The 19,913-nt window shown below is 37.8% G+C and overlaps 1 protein-coding gene across 1 annotated transcript; it reads left to right on the top strand.

The window, feature by feature from the left end:
- Window positions 1–569: 569 nt before the first annotated feature.
- mlycd (malonyl-CoA decarboxylase) lies at window positions 570–17,760 on the top strand. Its single transcript, XM_028449993.1, has 5 exons — window positions 570–1,178; window positions 8,798–8,910; window positions 10,503–10,659; window positions 10,837–10,989; window positions 15,701–17,760. Exons 1-5 carry the CDS (start codon window positions 642–644, stop codon window positions 16,244–16,246), a joined length of 1,506 nt encoding a protein of 501 aa, XP_028305794.1. The 5' UTR covers window positions 570–641; the 3' UTR covers window positions 16,247–17,760.
- The last annotated feature ends 2,153 nt before the right edge of the window (window positions 17,761–19,913 follow it).

Raw genomic sequence — 19,913 nt, forward strand, 5'->3', positions numbered from 1 at the left:
CTTTAAAATTAAATTAAGAATGAATGCATGCATGTTTGCTACTTCAAGATGAAAAAATAAAACAAGATCATTACTGTTCATGTGTGTGCGTGCAATAAAAATAATAATAAATTGTGCGTGTAATTCAGAATTAAATTTGCATTAAGAATTGAGTGTTTACAAGGTCAGTTTAAAGAGGATTTAACTTTTATTCTGAATTAAAGAGGAATTAAAGCTCCCATGTAAACCATTCATAAAAAAACTACTTAACCTCCCACTTTTCTATAGCTAGACATGCTTCCTACTGGCACTGCACTAGTAATAATCAAATTGAAACATTAATACATTATTGTACTTATATATAAGTTCATTGTACTTTAAAATTAAAATCAAAATGTAATGCATGTTTGATACTTCAGATTAAAAAAAACAAAACATTATGTATTAAAAAAAAAAAAAAAAAGTTGTTTTTATACATGCTCTCAGCTCACAAAAACTGGTCCACGGCTCACTTTTGGGCCTTGCCCCACCAGTTGAGAATCTCACAGTAGATTTCATTGCCCTGGAAAGTGTACGTGTACTGTCCCTTTAAGAAACCCGGAAATGATTCCCTCATCCGCTCTATGTTCACTTCCAAACAGTAAACCGAGACTTTATCGGCTATGATATCCCACCCTGTAATCTGGGCTTTCCGGATCAGTTTGAGGCGCGGCTGGCGACACCCAACGGTCCTCAAAGCCGCCCTGAAAGCTCCGGGCGTCGGCTTTGTTCGCGGGTACTCAACCCCGGTCACGGGCATGGAGGAGATACTGTCCCGGGTCGTCGCACCTGTGCCCTCATACGAAACCAGAGACAAACACCCTCCTCCACCTGAATCCAACAGTGTGGAGTTCATGCACTTTTACAAAACTCTGGACAAAGAGGACAAACTGTATTTCCTGACTAAGCTGTCTCAAGACTACGGGGTGGACCATAAAAGTGTCTCTGAGCTCTCTGTAAAGCTCCTGGACACACAGCTCAGGGACCTTGCTACTGTTTTACAAGCAGAGGACCGACTACGGTACACTTTGACACCCCGATACAAACAGCTACTGAGCCACATAAGCAGAGTGGAAGGCGGTGTGAAGTTTCTGGTGGATCTCCGAGCCGACGTCTTTGAAATAATCTCATCCAAAGCTAGCGATAGCCCCGATATAAAGGTAAAACAAGAAACTAGCTATTCACATTGTCTACGGGTGCCCGCGTCACTCAAAAGTAAGAATGTTCGCTTTTTTTTTTGCAGGATTGCATGGAACATTACAGAACACAACACTACACAGCACCCTCTGCTGCTCTTTTAACACTTAGTGGATCACATTTCATTACGTCTACAACACTGAGGACCTTTGCTCTAGATTCCTTTACTTACTAATATAAATATAAATAGTTACACGTCTTGACGTCAGAAGCATATTTCCACTAGCTCGAACAAAAAGCTACAATGATACACCACTTTAACCTCAGAGTTCCCGTGTGTTTTGTTTGTTTTTGTTATACCTTTTTTTTCTTTTCTTTAAACATCTCAGTTAGACTTTTGACTTCCACTGTACTTAGAAAAAAATATCTTTCTTTTACAGATCTTTAAATATCTTCAAATTACATCAACTCTTTGAGAAATGTTTTCCTTCCCATAGCAACAGTGAGTATTGACTGTAAACCAATCACGTGTCAGAAAACTGAGTCAAATTTAATGAACATCAGTCGATTACAAACAAAGATATGAATTAAAATGTTGCTAATGAGGAGAGATAGGGATTTTTTGATTTTTGAAACTAATCCAGAATGAGTATATTGATTCAGATTCCCTGCAAAATGTAATGGAATCTTTGGTTAAATTTTGGATAAAATCCATTAAGTACTTTTGAGGTAATCCTGCTGACAGGCAAACAATGAAGATATTTAGGTAATTACAGAAATATACACATAATGACAAAAAAATTAAACAAAAGACATTTAAAATATATAGTCAAAATTACTCGAAAAAGGCAATTAATGTTCAACATATACAATGAAAGTAAGGTGCTCTCCAAGATAATATGAATGACATATAACGCACACTTGTAAGTTCTTCTAAATGCTGACATGACGACTTGATAATGTGGCCTTTGGATCAGACAATCCCATTTTTGTGATAAAATTTGCCCATCACTATAGTTTCTATAGTATAGTGTACAGTACACAGCAGGGCTTGCATTAAGATGAGCCACAATGAGAGACTTCAACCAAATCTTTTTCTGCAGGTTTAATCATCTTTTCTTTTAATTTATAGTTGAATTATTGTTGTTTAATTGTCTCCAGTTAGTTACTATATTAGTTTTTGTCTTAGGAAAGGATAAAATAGCCTGCAGTGTCAGCTGGGTGGCCATTACACAAAGGACCACTGATAAAATGGCCTGATTTAAAGCACATTTGTATCCACTAATGCTGCGTTCACACCGAATGCGTCTTCTACAGCACCGGATGCGTCTGCCGCACAAAACGTTTTGCAGGATCAAAAAATGTCCCCAATTTGCTTCATATGTGCGTTTGAAGCAAAGCACCGCCCACCAGACTCCCAAAAAGGCAGCAACCAGTTGTTTTCACACTCAACTATGGAGGAGGTGGGGGGACTCCAGGAAATTCGCTGCTCTTTACCTTTCTTTGAAAAGGAAGAGCCGTATCGTACAGCTCGGGTCGGTCACAAACGGCTACAATGAAGGCGACCATGGGTCGAGGAGTCGTCTTCTGATCAAGAGATTGGGGGATTCAATCCCAGTCTATACCTGTCTTCGTGTCGAAGTGTCCTTGGGCAAGACACTGAACCCTAAATTGCTCCCAGTGGTCGACTAGCGCCTTGCATGGCAGCTCTGTCCCATTGGTGTGTGAGGGTGAATGAGCTGATATGTAAAGCGCTTTGGGACCACTTAAGTGTAGGGATAAAGCGCTACATAAATCTAGTCCAACGCTATATGAATGGTTTCTTCTTCTTCTATGTAGAGTTTTTTGGCAGTAAAGAACAATTTTCTCGTTGACTTCATCGTCAACGAGGACTCTGATTGACTTTTGTGCCTGCGCGTCATTGCAAAACAGTCGCTGGAGTTCAATGTTTTCAACTCTTGCAAATATGACAAAACATCAGGAGCGCGCTCGCACGACCAACGCTCGGATCGGACCGCACCGCCGCACAGGAAAGATTTCGTCTCTGGGCCGCGTCTATCCATTGACTTTCTATGTAATTTGGACACACAAACATTTCATGAGGCATCAGTTGTGAACGCAGCATAAGGCTGTAGATGTGTTGCACCATATTTTCCGATTTCTTGGAAAAAAACTGTTGATAGCCTGCTTGTTTCACTAAATTGCACAAATCAACAACAATTTAAAGTTCTGTTATGACAGTCCATTATGAGCCTTTTCTCTCCCGCCTGTTGAGATGATGGCAGCATAGCAAACCAGATAAATATTGCTCATTTTGATGTTTTTGTTTGTTGTGGAAAAGTGCTGAAAGTATTTGTCTCCTTTTGATCTTACAGTTTAGTGTTTTCCAGAGTTGGCTGCTACTGCCTAATAGGCTTTTTTGGTGACCTGCTAGCACTAACAGCAGAGGGCTTCTCATTTCCTCTATCTCTGTGTTTTTTAACCTGCTGGGAGTCAGTGCAGATATGTTTAATCCCAGTAACCCGAGCCCACTGAAAGCTTTTACAGTTTCAAAAGGTCCACGATGAATACAAAATACCGGCTTCTACACTTATGTGACCACTTTGGTCCTCCTCGTACTGGTCAGCATGCTCTGCTTGTTGTTGTTGCTGAAATCGATTGAGCTGAAAATGTGAAACGGGCCTTGGTAAATACTTCTAAAGCTTTTAGTGTTTGTGTTAAAGTGCCATCCCTGCAGAGAAGGCCAGACAAGCTTTTGGGAGATGATCATCATAAGCTGTTCCATGTAAAGACATCAATGCATCCCCAAGTATTCATTGGTTAATCCTACACTGCTTGTTAGGGAACTTGAAGGCGTTGAAACACTTCTCTGCATCTCTCCCTGAGTCCACATCCCACAATGCAATGCACTAAAATGTCAACAAACGTATGGTTTACGGGGGAATGAAAACAAACTTTCAAGCGGCAATTTTAACCTTTTTCATCTTTTTTTTGAGCAAATGATGTTTGATTTTGTCATGGTCAGTGAAGCAAACACTATGGCTGTGTTCGAAATGCCATACTGACATACTACTCATACTAAATTTGACATCATAATTAGTATGTAGTGCGTTCACATTAGATAGTATGGAACGATAGTATGCGAAAAATATATACATTATCAGGACATTTCCTAAGTATGCATGGTGGGCACACTAGTCATACTCAACCGCACCATGATGCATTGCGAGCAGAATGTAAAATGGTCCTGGGGTCGGCTTCAAGCTGAAAAATCAAACATCCTCTTTTCAAAACAAAAGCATCTCTTCTTATCGTCCATTATTTTTTTTTAACAATTTGTGAATAGGGCTCTTATTTTGAAGTGAACCAGAAGTTTTGTAAGTAGCATAATGGCGGGTCTCCGAAAATCTTAGAAACATTGGAATGAAATGTGTTTTCTGCAAGTTTTATGGATCAAATGATAAAATGAGCACATGTTGATATTTTACTTGGTCACTTTCTCACTTAATTTTTTTTTAAGAATCAAAGGTGGTGAATCAACAGAGATATTTAGCCTCAGTGTGCATCAAGTTTTGGTCATTCTAGGTTTGAAATGCATCTTGGGAAACGTGGAAGTATACTTCAGTGGGAACGGTCATCATCCTAATCATCCTTTTATTATATAGTAGACCAGTGTTTCTCAAATGGCAGTACTTGATGGCACTACAGGGGGTACTTGAGAGAGAGTGAGAGTGAGTGTGTGGAAACCAATGAAAGCATTAAAAATAAAGGGTTTTCAATTGTTTAATTTTAGTTAAAAATGATAATCATTAGGGATGGAAAAATTAATTAAATACTTTTTTTATTTAGTTTTATTTTTTAATTTTAATTTTAATTTATTTATATATTTTTTGAACAGCAGAGGGCACTATCTATTTATAAATTGAAATTCAGGACGCACCACCGTGTTTTAAATCAGAAGTGTGGAAGCATTTTGGCTTCCCCAAGACATAATGGAACAGGTGAGAAAGAAAGAAAGAACATGTGAAATCCAAAGTAAGAGGAGCACACAGAGGAAAGGGAGAAACAAGAGAGAGAGAGAATGAAAGCCATAGTTTGTTTATTTATATTATTTTTTTGATATGGGATTTGTTTTAAAGTCCAGTTGTTAATTCACAAAATACATTTTCAGTTGCACTTTTAAAAAGAAAAGGAACCATTATGCAGTTTTGCATCGTTTACTGTCGAGCCAGAATTTAAATGAATAGGCTTCTTCTTTATTTGTACTATTTCTTTATTTATTTCATTCAGGATTTATTTTTAATTAAATTGCATTGTTTTGCATAGTTTATCAAGGGATTCTTTTGACAATGAAAGATAAATGAAAATAGTACAGTATTTTTATTTCTATTTCGAAGGAAAAAAAAAAGTTTTAGTCATCATTAGTCTACGGTCTTATTTTGTCAAATAAAATTGTGAGAGAATCGTATCGGGAGTTGAGTGAATCGTTACATCCCTAATAATCACAATAATGATGATTATAATCATTATTACCAAGCGGCAGAGGACCAGAAATGATAAAAACTATAGGAATACATCTTTTTTTTTCCATTTATTTACAAAATGAGATTCTTTAAAATGTGTTCATCACTCATTCATTCCATCATTATGCTCTGTATATGTTTTTTAAGTGTTATTCTGAGCAAAATGTTGTCGTCGGGCAAAGGAAGTACTAGGATTTGAATCGTACTCTATCCGAGTCATTGTCGTTGTGTCCTTGGGCAAGGCACTTTACCCACATTGCCTCATATGAATGGGTATGAATTGTGCATGAATGTTTGCGGTGGTCAGGAGAACGGGGCTGTCGGCGAGAAATGGCAGCCACGCTTCTGTCGGTCGTGGTTACATTGTAGCTTACCACCACCGGTATGACTGATGTGAATGAATAATGATTTCTGTACGCGCTTTAAAAAAAACACTACATAAATCCAAGCCATTATTATTATTTATCAGATTTCAAAAATGATTGTGAGTAGCAGCTTTACTTAATGTTTAATTAATTATTTCAACATCTTTTTGTTGTATAATTTACGGTCCTGTTTCCTCCAGATCAGATGAAAGATGCCACCTTAAGTGTGACCTTGTATTTCAGTCATGGCTTTCGTATCCGTGTGACTATTTTTACCTCCTGGCTGCTGGGTTGACTGGTGTCACGCAGCCGACTGGGGGAAAGGTATCGGCATCCTGTGCCTGTGACCCATGAACACTTGAGTTATCAGTGGTCTTTCAGCCTTGTGTAGATAGACTGAGACTGTCCAGGGACTGCAGCCTCAATCCGTCTGTTTAATCACAAAATAAATCCAGCTCAAGGTAGAGAGGGTCATTGTGGCAGAGGCTGTATCAGCTTTAAGCATCAGTGCCTCACTCACTGCAGCAATACTGCTCTTGTGTCAAAAAGTGTTGTTTCATTTTCTTTCTAATGGATTGCAGGATTTTGCTTTTTTACAACCTCTTCCTGCCACTCCATCTCTTTGACGATTTAAACTTTCTAACGCTTGGATTTCTTCATTTCTAAAGGCTTTTATTTTCCGCTCGGTCAAAGGAACTTACGTTTTACTTTGACCTCCTTTTATGTGAGTGAGAGTTGGTTACCAAAGGCAGCAGCTGCTTTAACCTCGTGCTGTTGTTCATATTGAGTTATCGTCAGAAGTGATTGGATAGGATTATCGACCACACAAAAGGTTTTTTTTAACCATAGCAACTTAAGTTTCACTCAACTTTTTTTTATTTCTCTGTTAATTCTGATTTGCTTTTTACTAAAGAAAATAAATTATGAATAAAATTCTCAAACAGAATGCTGAAAGTAGATCCTTCAACTTCTTTTTGAATAATATGTTAAGGACAAGGTTTCATTTATTCAGAGAAATTTATTTTGATCTCCTGACATGTTTCGACTGTCTACTGCCAGTCTTCTTCAGAGGCGTCTGCTGATCGCTTTGACTTCCACGTAATAATTCCATATAATATAAATATGCTTCTTACATGACCTACTCTGAGCAAATTCTGGAAAGAGCTTGAGAAGGTACTGACAAATATTTTTCAACTTAATCAAAACCTGAAATTAGAAAACCTTTTGGGAATAAACTAATCATTAATAATAAACAAGGCGGATATCCCACTCTTTAATGTTTAGTGTGTTACAGCCATGGAGCAGGTGATAAGGACATGAAAACAACAAAATTCACCCAAAATAAATCTTTGGTTGAGAAGAGTTGAGCAAACTTTAGAATAAATAAAATAAAACAATAGAGATAACTTGGAAAACATGATTAAAATTTTATTGCTCCCCCCTTTTTTTTTTTTTTTTGTTCGTTGGTTTCTTGTTTGTTCTGTTCTGTTTTGTAAAAAAAAAAATGCATTGTACTTTTGATGACAGTTGTCTGTGAAAATGATATTTTTGATATTTTGTTTAATTATTGCAACAAAGTATATATATATATATCGAGCAAATTCCATAACTTTTTTGGAATTAAATTCTTTAATTTGCTGGAATTATTACATAGAAGTAAGGGAAACAACGTGGACTGGCGCCCTGTCCAGGGTGTACCTCCGCCTTGTGCCCAGCATGAGCCAGAGACAGACAGACGCCCGCGACCCTGAAAAATAGGAACAAGCGGGTCTGAAAAACCGATGGAAGTCAAGGAAACATCAAAGCGATCAGTAGACAGTCGAAACATGTCAGGAGATCAAAGTAAATTTCCCAGAGAACGTTTGTCTGAATTAGTGAAACGGTAACATAGAATGCTGAAAATTTAATTGTTGAGAAGAATATAAATGTTTGCATGCTAAGAAATACTTTAGTTAGCATTGATAGTTTTAGAGGAGATCAGACACGCTTGTTTACAGGAGGTATTGTGATTGACAAGCTGGCAATAAAGGGAGCCTGGAGAGGAGTCATCAAACGGAACAGCCAATATGTGCTGTATTTGTGTGCCTCGGCATAAGCGCAAGTTTACTCTTGTTTGTTTATTTGTGAGAGATTTGGCTTTAAATGAAGTCTGAGCTGTACTGGAGGACAGGTCTGCTTTGAAATGGAAGGTTGTTTATTGAGGTTCTCCTTTTAGAGCCGCCGCGTCAACAAAATGCCATTAATAAATGAAAACATTCAGGCCGATATAAGAGACGTACAGGAGAGACACAGACTGAAATGTGGGTATATAGTTGTTATTTTTTTTTGCCTACAAATAAATGTAACTGACTTTCTTGCCATTTAATAAAATCTAGTAGAGAAACTTCCCAAAAGACAGGTGTCAAGAGGTCATAAAACAAAATATTGATGTTTTCTATTGTTGATTCTTTCTCGTGGTTACGTACCTTGAGCGATGCTTTTCATTTCACTGAATTTTTTATTCCTGTTTTATTACTATTTTCATAGCACAACAATTCCCATTCTCCAAATACGATCAGTCACTCACATGCTTCCATTCAGGGTCAAGCAAAGCACAAAAGTAGAATAAATGAATAACAGTAGCAGTTATGATAACAATAGTGTTTGTGTCCTTCGTGCACCTGATAAGTTTTACTCAGGGCCAGGGTTTTCATAAATCTTTGATCATCATCATGATGAAAGTTACTGTTTAATAAATGTCTTTTTCTCCCACAGGACCTGAATGCTACGTTGAAGAGCTTACTGTCTGAATGGTTCTCTGTCGGTCTCCTGCGGCTTGAGAGGATCACCTGGCAGTCTCCCTGTGAGATACTGCAGAAGATCAGTCAGTAAGATCATTCATAATGTTGCTGTTTAATGCACAGTAAAAAAAAAACCTCACCAAGCCTCTTCTGACCAGTTGTTGGCAAGTCTGGGTAAAGTAAACACAGGAAAATGATTACAAAAGATGTTCAAGAAGAAATTAGAGGTTTACAAAGGTTTTAGAACAGAGATGAACAACTTTTATCACCGTGGGGCCACAAAATTGTGATTTTCTGATCTGAGAGCCAGACTATCGACAACATTCATGTCAGCATTTAGAATAATGATCAATCATAGCATTAATACAGGAAGGAACTAAGGGTTTTGCGTGTTTGTTGTAGTTTTGTGTGTTTTTCTTGTGATTTTGTGCATTTTTGTTGTCATCGTGTGTGTTTTTGTTATCATTTTGTATATTTCTCTTTCATTTTGTGTGTATATGTTGTCATTGTGTTATAAATAATTTTGTGTATTTTGTTCTAAGTTTTTAGAGTAATTTTGTATATTTTTGTTGTTTTGTATATTTATTACCTCCGCCAAGTGCGAAGCACAGAGCGGAAGGTAATGTTTTACCCTGCGTTTGTCTGTCTGTCTGTCTGTCTGTCTGTTGGCAAGATAACTTGAAGGTTATGAACGGATTTGGATGATTTGACGTTCTAGATTACCAAAAATGAGAAAATACAAAAAAAAATAGGAAAACAGAACCTGTGCCTGAGCCTGCTCCTTTAAGCGTGGTGGCTTATGGGTAATGTAGTAGTGGTAGGGAAGTGCATTGTGTGAATGTCCCGCCCGGTACTCGTGCTGTACTTGGCGGAGGTCTGTGCTCTCCGAGTGCTCTAGTCAGTTTATATTTTGAAGTGTTTTTTATTTTTTTGTGTATCTTGTTTGTCGTTTTGACTAATGTTTTTAAATTTTGTATGTTTTTGTACTCATTTAATGTAATTTTTAAGTAATTTTTGTGCGTTTACCTTGGGCTGCACGTGATCCCCGGGCCGCCAGTTGTGCATTGTTGCCATTTGTTTGTCTATTTTAGTTGTCTTTTGTGTATTTTTGTTGTAATTTTGTACATTTTCTGTTATTTTTGTGTATATTTTTCTGTGTATTTGTCATCACCTTGTGTTTCCAAAAGTGAATGCACAAAACGACAGAAAAAAAATACAAAATGACAACAACATACACAAAAACAACAGCAAAAATACACAAAATTACTCAAAAACATAAAATTACAAAAAAATATATGCAAAAGGACAATAATTATAAACACACTGATTATATACACTGAATTAATAAACCTATAAGCAACAAATACACAAAAAACAAAAATTCACATAAGGATGCCAAAAATATACAAAACATCAACCAAAACATGCAAAATGAAAGAAAAACATACAAAATTACAACAAAAATGGACAAAATGAAACACATTTTGAAACACAACAACCGACAACAAAATACACACAAACCTTTGTTTTCTCCTTTTTGATGATCAAACATGGCATTAATATTGATAATATGATTATCCCCGCTGTGATAAAGGTTGCCCACCTTTGCCCGAAAGCAATAGAGGTATTCAGAAATGCACTTGGTTTGAACAAGATAAAAAGTAGCATACCTGTGCTAGGTACGAAGCAGTGCATCCTATAAGGAACTGGACTGACCTGAAGCGCAGAGTTGGGCCGTATCGCCGCTGTTATGCCTTCACCCACGCCGCCATGCCAGGAGAACCCTTAGTTGTGCTTCATGTGGCCTTGACTGAAGACATCGCTGATAACATCCAGGTTAGAAACACAAACTCCAGATTGCTGTTTTTGTTTAACGTGCCTAAAATATAGTTGCACAACATAATTTGATTGGATGAGTTTTTTCATTGTTTTGCTTAACTTCCTCCCTAATTGTACAAAAAAATGATTATTTTAAAGATCCTTATATTTTCATGTTATTTTCTTTTTCTCCAGAGCATTGTTCGTGAGTTCGCCACCCTTGAATCAGAGGAAGACGTAAACAAGATCAATTCAGCCATCTTTTACTCCATCTCTTCAACTCAGGCTGGCCTTCAGGGCGTGGAGCTGGGTAACTACCTCATTAAGAGGGTGGTACGAGAACTGCAGGTGGGTACGCAGGATATGAAGGTGGTTCTAAGCACAGGTGACCCCAAAACGATTGTCAGTTGCTTTAAATGTGAAACTACAGGTAGGTTGAAACAAACTAATACTGAAGTTGTATTTGAAAACACGATTTCTTCACTCTTCTTTGTGGTAAAGGTTTTCACTGGTTACTTCAGTCTTGTGCCCTAAGCAGAACTATTTTCTCAAACTAATTCCAAGTGGTTTTCTGACTATTACCACCCACTCCTGCAATGTTTGTCCTTCACTAGTCTACCGCCCACTCTCATAATGTTTGTGTTAAATCCTGCCTGCATCCTCATTATGATCTGTTCACCAACATTTTGTACACAAACGACATCAAAGCTCAATACACAAGAAAATGTTTTTTTATATCTAATGGGCAATTATGTAGAATTTAGAATAGATCATAACCACACCATTAGTCTAACTGCTGTTTGTAAAAATGATATGTCTACAATGAAACAAACAAAAAAAAAAGTCGCAATGTGGAAGTTTTTTTTTTCTTCTTTTCTTTAAATAATACAAGATATTAGAATGTGGCTAATGGACTGCAGCTCTAATTTTATTCTTTTTAGTCACTAAGAAATGAAAACCTGCAAGTTTTAAATGAACAGGAAAAAAAAAGCCATTTTCAAAAAGTACGTTTTCATAACGATGATTGTAGAAATATTCTGTAAAGTAGAAATTAGCTGATGTAGTTGTCTTTATTTCCCACTGTTAATGAAAGTGAACTTCAAAAATAAAATAAAAAATATCTCCATCCAACAGATGGGACACAGCTCCTTATCTACAGCCTAGGTTCCCAAAGTGGGGTACGGGTATCCCCAGGGGTATGCAAATTGTCATAGGGGGTACGCGAATAGAAATAAATAAAAAAAAAAAACATTGATTAATGTACCCAAGTTTGTACTTTACACAATGTATAAATCATACATAAAGTGTGTAAGACGCCAACAATATCCAAGCAATAAATGGCATATCAGTCCCTGCAGGGTTTGCTCTTTCAAATTTCATTAATTTTGTGACCAATTTTTAATGTGGGGAAATTGTGTTAAATAATTGCAGGAAAATTGACTTTTTGGAACAATTTTACATTTAAAATGACTACAGTCATTACAGAAAAAAGCATGGGAAAATTGCGATTCTCCAAATATTGTGGAATATACATTGAATTTGTTTATCTAGCTTCATAATGTAACATAACTGTCCTTAGCCAAACATCCAGCTCCAAAATGTAACTATTAATGTAATTATGAATCAAACTTTTAGCTGTTGCCCTTTATGATAAAAAAGATTGTGCATTTTATGTTATATTTATGATTTCATTGCAACATAGTTTCATTATGTATTACTGAATTGCAAAATGTAGCTTCAAAATTACGTATTTAGCTGTGTAGCTCCTTTCCAATAGTCAAATTAAAATGCACCAAAGATCGATATTTTCAATGCGTGAGGAGGAGGTACAGTAGTGTTGTGATGACGCCACAGACAACGAGCTGAAGGTGTATGTCGGAACGGGTAGGAGCTTCTTAAAGCGACAGAGGCCTATTTCAAGGCAGTTATTTACTGTATTTACTGACCAACATAAGGTTGCATCATCATTGTAGTTTGCTATAGAATGGTACCATGTGATTGAAAAAAGCACAATGAAATAAATAAAACAGGACAGATAGCCAGTTTGGATAGCACTGTTTGTATTTCGTAAATTGTGACAAAAATCCTTTCATTGGACCCTGCCTTTCCCTTTATTAAAAATGTGTAACTGCATTAGTTTTTGTTGTGTTATCTAGTAAAAATAACCCCCGGAGTCACACCCTTGACCGAGAGTCAATGTATTGCTGTACCTTGGATGGCACACTGAGCCAGACTCATGTTCCTCAGAGACCCTGGATTTGACAGGGCTTTACCTTATATAAAGGAAAGGAGAGGGATAGCAGTGCCACAGCGAGGCAGCGCTGATGATGGATAGATGATAGTGTGCAATAGAAAAGGTCACAGCTGTGATTTAAAGGGAAGAAAGGACTACATGCTTATCTTTGTAGATCTGGACCCACACAAAGTTCTAGCTGCGTTCCTTTATTTTTTTCACTGCAATGTTTTATTTTTTATTTTATTCTTCTTTTCTTTAATTCTTTGTGCAAAAACCTGTTCCAGTTTGTTATTGAAGGAGGTGGTTGGAGCAAGGAGGGCAGTGTCATGTTATTTCCAAGTAAGAAGTGAGAATAAAATAGAGTGAAAGAGTGGGGAAAAGTGTCAAAGAGCAAGTAAAACAGACAACAGTAAGTCCCTGCAGGGATTGTCTGACACTTTCGCTTTCACCAGCTGCCTTTCTATGCTTGACTTTCTTATTAATCCAACACTTATCAACACTGAAGCAGAAGTGGATGGATTGGACAGGGTTAGGCGCAAGGGCGACGGGTGAAGGAGTGGAATGAAACTCTTGGTGATGGGGAGCTAGTTTATGTGTGGCTGTGTCCTGTTGATGGCGAGAAAAGATACAGCTGTAAGAAACTCTAGAGGAGGTCAGAATGATTGCTGTGGTTCGGAGTTAATCTTCCTCACTGGGGGAAGTTTGAAAAGCAATGGCGTGAAATTTTATCCCCGTTTCTGTCAGGAACTAAAGGCAGATGCTGCCGCACGAGTTCAGCACAACAAAGTAGTTTGTTTGACGGTAAACGGTAAATTTTACTCTTTAATTTCTCACTCAACTTCTATACCACTCACGGTATATTGTGTACCAGAGGCTGGATCTATCATAAATCCAACACAAACATATTCAAACCCATTAACTCCTATAGGCTCTCTAGAGATTCTAATGACATACGTCTTTAAGACTGTGGGAAGAGCCGGAGTCCAAAAACAAAATAAACACTGGGCGATATGAACCAAAACTCATATCTAGATATTTGTTTCTCAAAATGGCGATATGCGATATACATGTCAATATTTTTAACTCAATAAATTTTGACCAGGGTTAAATTTGCTGATGCAAAATGCCACACAAGTACATTAATTAACAAACAGCTGCACAATGTGCGCCACTTTTGGCACACATTGTGCACTTTTGACAGCACATGTGAGTGAGTTATGTAGTGTGGATGTTCAGGGTAAGGTCTGGGTTAGGACGCACTCAGAAATACATCTAACTGAGCTTTTCATGCTGTAGTGAAAGCAGCGACTCATTAAACCAGCATTTTAATTCAAAATGACCTATAAAATTAAAAACATATAATTACGGCAATATTCAAATTTTCTATATTGCTAAAATAGAAATCTCGATATAGCTTGAATTTCGATATATTGCCCATGAGTAATCAGCACAAACAGCAGCGCACGCAAACTCCACTCAGAAAATTACTTGCTTTCCACGCACAGAGATGAACCGAGGATGAAGCGTAGAATATTATTATGCAGTGTTTTCCCTAGTTACCTCAAAATGCCAGTTAAATTATCCAGACCACCTCCAAAATTTAATGGAATTTTCCATGGCCCAAGGTCTATCTTTGCATATAATTTAGTCCACGTCCTTTAAATAGTAACTAAACCCCTGCTTTCTCCTGACCTGCCACTAGGAGGGAATTTAAAAAAAATGCCTTGATTATGGGCGGGGCTCCTGGAGCAGTTAAGACACGCCCAGTCTGTATTATAAAATCTCAAATGAACAATCTATGCTATGTTAGCTAGCTACTCATTACTCAATATACATCTCTATTCACTATTCTCTCAATCTAACATACTCACCACAGATCATAGAGCCCACAGGTGCTAGTTTTTATAAAAAGGGGTGTGGCTAACAGTGCTTGTTTGTGGTGTAAGATGGTCCCACATTGTCACTTGATCTTGTTCTCAGCCAATAGCAAAAATCTGATGTAATAGTCGGGTTTCAACCCATAGAGGGCAGTAACACTGACATTTTACAACAAAATATGCCAAATTGAAATACTTCATAACCAAATACATTTGTATTGAGAAGAAAAAAGTGGTTTCCGGGTTTAGTTACTCTTAAAGTACTTTTCACTAGGGATGTCCCAATACAACTTTTTCCACTTCGGATACGATACCCATATTGCAGCCTTAGGTATTGGCTGATACCGATATCAATCCGATGCGATGCCAGCATGAATCATACATACTTTTATTACTTATTTTGTAGTGTGAAATGTTAGAAAAGACTTGATCAAGTGATGTTACTCAAACAGAGAACAATAGTCAGCAACAGGTGTGAGAAAATTGACCCATTTATTATTAACCAATTGGTTACATGAATTTTAACCTTTAACATAATATCTACAGTATTTTACAATTGAATAAATATGATAAAAATATACATGGGAAATTTTAGATGCTGTCTGTTAAAATCCGAAAATTTGTTTTCTGGCTGATATCGGACCAATATTCGATATCAATATCGGATCAGGACACCCCTACTTTTCACATAATTCTGCAAACTACGCTAATAAGACGCTAATAAGATCATAATGAACTTTTGTTCTCACTCTATCGTGTTTATATTTGCCAGTTATATGACATAACTCAAAGGTAGCCTAATCCATGTTTACAACTACTGTAGCTCTAATAAAGATACATATCTTGAACAGTTCAATATCTGTCTTAGTTTATGATATCAAACTGTTTAAAGCCCCAGTGCATTCATAGGACAGAACTAAACATTTTCTCTCCTTTTCTCCTCCAGAGTGAGTTCCCTCACATGGCTCAGTTTTCCAGCCTGTCACCGATTCCTGGCTTTTCGTCCTGGCTCCAGGGTCTCCTCAGCCAGTACAGAAAAGAAGGTCGGGGCTCTGACCTGCTCTCAGAGCAGGAGTGGAAGGAAGTGGAACAGGCTACAGACTCTAGCCCAGGAATGCAGGCCATGGATTCCCTCCGCAAGCTGATCAGCACCAGTGAGTGGATGCACTCAGAGAAGCTGCCCAACGTCTTAGAACCAGTTCTAATGCGTCTTTGTGCCTGGTACCTGTATGGGGAGAAGAGGAGGGGCTACGCTCTAAACCCTGTGGCTAACTTCCACTTACAAAACGGTGCAACCATGTGGAGGTTGAACTGGCAGGCCGACACCAGCCCGCGGGGGTTCGCTAACTCCTGCGGCATCATGGTGAACTATCGCTATTTTCTGAATGAGACTTCTATAAACAGTGCTCTTTATCTTCAGAACAAGGTCATCAAAGCATCAGAGCAAGTCCTGGGATACGTGTCCCAGTTTCAGAGGAACAGCAAATTGTGAAGAAATGACAACTATTCATTCATACCCAAACTCATCTCACCGTCTACTGTTTGGTTTGCACTTAATTAGGAGTCTTCTTTGGTCTGTTTTTTCTGAATAATTAATTTTTGTTTATTAAAAAAGCTTTAGTTTCTAATGCATTGCCAAAATGAATTATTCTGACTGGATTTAGATCAGTTCTCACATGACGTCACAAATCCCATCTGCTATTTGCCTCATTAATTTTCTGGCCAGAGCTGATTGATATTGTGTAAGTGATTCCCAGGACAGACTGCAGCTAATGAAGCACAAGGCATCTATCAATGCCATGGCATGTTCTTGGATAACAGTGTGTGTAATGATGAGGCAAGAGTAATGAGCGTGTGCTACCACTTGAATAAGAGATGCTTGGCATTTTGTTATTGGATGAAGAATGCGAGCAATGGAGTAGAATTAGATGAAGGCATTATTTTCCTTTTGTTTGAGCTGCAGCTATTTTGCTTATTTCTCTTCACCATCAATCACGTGAAGGCAAAGAAACATCCTCTTGTATTAAATAATCCCAAATTAAAACTAATTTGGGGTTATAACGCCTCAAAGTCAGAATTCCCTCCTAAATTAATTTATTTATCTTTATCTGCTTTTTTTTTTTCTTTCTGTCGTCAATGATTTCTTTTTTAATTTAATTAAATTTTATTATTATTCCAATGTAGTTATTTATTTTTAGTATATTGTTTTGAGTGTCTTTTTGGCGTCTTACACTGTTGTCTTTGTCATTGTCTTGTATAAAAAAGAGAAGGGAAAAAAAAGAAGAAATTCACAGTATGAACTCTCAAACTGAAAAATAATATAATGCCTTACAGTCAGTATACCCCTCGGAATCAGTATAATGTCACTGTTCCAATAGGTTGGAATGGGTAATTTTTGGTTTATTTTTTGCCAATTACAATCGTTAAACTTACAAAAATGCTACAATAAACGCTGGGGTCTTCTGGTTGGTAGAATCTGACTAAATGTGGACTATTGCTAATTGACATCCTCACTAATTACATTTTTCGTCTACATGTTTCACAGTTACCATTATTTCCATTTTCCAGTTACTGCCCAGTACTGTAATTATTGCCCTGCTATTCAGTTCTTTTATGGTTTGGCTATATATATATGATGGCTACATGTATGAAATATCCTTTGCTTCATTCTACATGATGATCATTTTTTTCAAAGAGCCAGTGCTGATGCTCTAACTGCTCAGTGCACATGCCAAACAGGGCTCATATCTGCTCAAATCCTGTTGTTGTGAAACAATATATCACAGCAAGTTGACTGTGAAATTACTTTTTATCTCTCCAAGGAGGCAGACTTTCTCTTTTTTTTTCTCCTCACCCTGTATCTGTATCTCTGCCCTTTTTCCTCTCTTTGAGCCGCTATGTGTCCTAGAAACTAATGGAGTGAGAAATAAAGTTAAAGCAAATGGTTAGATTGATGGTGTTCAGTTGTAGAAGAACAAGGAGGAGAATAAAGCAGCATAAAAATGAGAAGAGTTTTTTTTTTTTTTAGAATGCCCTTGAGAGACGGTGTGAGTGTCTCTTGAGATATCACTGACAGGAGTAGCTCTCGAGCTTGTGTGTGTGTGTGTGGAACGCAGCACTATCAAGCAATCTCTCAACGGAGGCGGATGGACAAATGCAGGGTCTCCGTGGCAACAAATATGATGCATTTTATCCCTGCTCTCGGTGGAAAAGGGCTTGGGTTGTGCCTCCTTTCTCTGGCAATGATTGATGTACTTGATCATAAATCAATTTGGGTCAAAAGTTTCCAAGCTGTTAATTATAAACTGCTTGTCGTATACATTTTTAAGTAGTCGGGTGTTTCCCCTTGAACTGAAAGACAAATTGCTCCTACATTGAGCAGTGAAGCGCTGACATTTTACTCATTGGGTCGGCCTGGATGTACTGACAGGAAGATTTGGAATGGATGAGTAGGTCAGAGCTCGACATGTATCTTCAGGTAAAGCTTTTCACAGCTATTGTTACCCGTATTTATTACTTTCGAATACGGTTTATCTGTGAATTGATTTTAGGGCACAGATGAGACCATTTAAAGGACGTAGCTTCAAGATCAAGGTCACAAAAAATATCAAAAATTGTAAAATTCCCTATTCCCGTTTGCTCTTCATCGATTTGTTCAATTTTGCAGGATGTTGTAAGGCTATGACATGCAACATCTGACCAAACATGATCCAAATTCGATCGCGATGGCTGACTCAGCGTTTTTTTTAAATTTAACATTGGAAAGCCCTTTTACGATATTCAAAAATTCCTATACGGTTTAAATAAGTGTTAATTTCATTCAAATTTGGTGGATTGATGTCGGGTTGTGACCTCTATCAAAATGTCGAGTTTCGTACGGATCCGATCCAAAGTGTGGATTTGGCAGAAGGTTGAAGTTTGTAGATATCGCCAGGATATCTTCATTTCACTAAAGTCTATCACGAGATACAGTTTGGTTAAGATCTGGATTCTGATCCAGGTTAGAGAGCAAAAAACCATGTTGAATGTCCGCCATCTTTGAAAGTCAATTCTACTGTCGTTTGTGGATTAATGGCTGTCAAATCTGGTTTGAGATAGAGTTCCAACATTAACCTCCATCAAAAGTCCATCTGCAGCTTATGACACATGCAAAATTGGGCGTTTTCAAAAGTCTGCGTTGAACGAGTGCTTTCATTTGTTTGTTTACGAAATGGAAGATTCCATTACATTTTGGAGGGGATCCAGATCAATATACTGATTCTGGATCTGTTTTAAAATAAGGAAAATCTCTTTTCTCATCATTGGTGAAATTTAGGATGCTTTCAGACCGGTTTAGTCTCGGATTTAGTCCGAATGGGCGAAGGTCAGGTGATAATTTTATTAGCTTATTTTTGGCCTGGTTTTCCATTCAAAGTGCTGGTTCTGATCTGCTCCAAACAGCCTCTGGTGCAGTTGCATGAGCTAACTGCTTGAGGGGGACAGTACTAGAGTAGAGACTTCTCGAGGCAGAAAAACAGAAACCAGAAGAAGAGGTTCTCAACAATGGGTCAAAGCGAGCGCCTAAGAGTGTGCAGAAACTTCTGCCTTCTTGTTTGTTCTTTCACAACATTCAACAATGGAGCAAAAACTGTGCTTTTGGTGGTTTTAAAGCCCTGTTCTGCGCCGTCGCCTGCTTGTGCGCTCTATGTCATGTCCGATACCTCCTGTGCTTGATCCGCTCAGAGTGGTTGTATTCACGGTACTCCGAATCGTTCTAGGCTTTGACAACCACACTACAATTTGCCCGTTTGATCCGCTCTAGACTTTGTTGGCATGTTCACACCACCCAAAGTAGGAGGACTATCAGAGCAAACTAATATTAGAGTGTTTTATCTGCTAGGATCTGTCAGTGTGAATGCACCTTTAAATAGGTCATATATTGGTTCGTAATTGTCCGACCTTTGTGATATTTGACCCAGTCATGTTGGTTGGTTTCTTGAGTACTGCATCGAGTTTCATCCAGATCAGATCTGGAATGAGCATTTCATCACGGTTTTCTAAAAAAAAAAAAATGGAGGTGCCCATATTGGACCTACTGTATGTCTCCAAGCCTTTAAAGTGATCCTAATCATGGTACCATGAACAGGATCACTGATCAAGATAACTGCTAATATCTGACA

The sequence above is a fragment of the Gouania willdenowi genome, chromosome 6 (assembly GCF_900634775.1).
Source record: "Gouania willdenowi chromosome 6, fGouWil2.1, whole genome shotgun sequence".
NCBI classification, from domain to species: domain Eukaryota; kingdom Metazoa; phylum Chordata; class Actinopteri; order Blenniiformes; family Gobiesocidae; genus Gouania; species Gouania willdenowi.

What these genes read in the sequence shown, in the direction of transcription:
- mlycd (XM_028449993.1), top strand. Translation starts at nt 642, where the DNA reads ATGATATCCCACCCTGTAATCTGGGCTTTCCGGATCAGTTTGAGGCGC. An exon ending in ATACTGCAGAAGATCAGTCA is followed by an intron (nt 8,911 to 10,502) that starts GTAAGATCATTC and finishes TACCTGTGCTAG; the next exon opens with GTACGAAGCAGTGCATCCTA. An exon ending in ACATCGCTGATAACATCCAG is followed by an intron (nt 10,660 to 10,836) that starts GTTAGAAACACA and finishes CTTTTTCTCCAG; the next exon opens with AGCATTGTTCGTGAGTTCGC.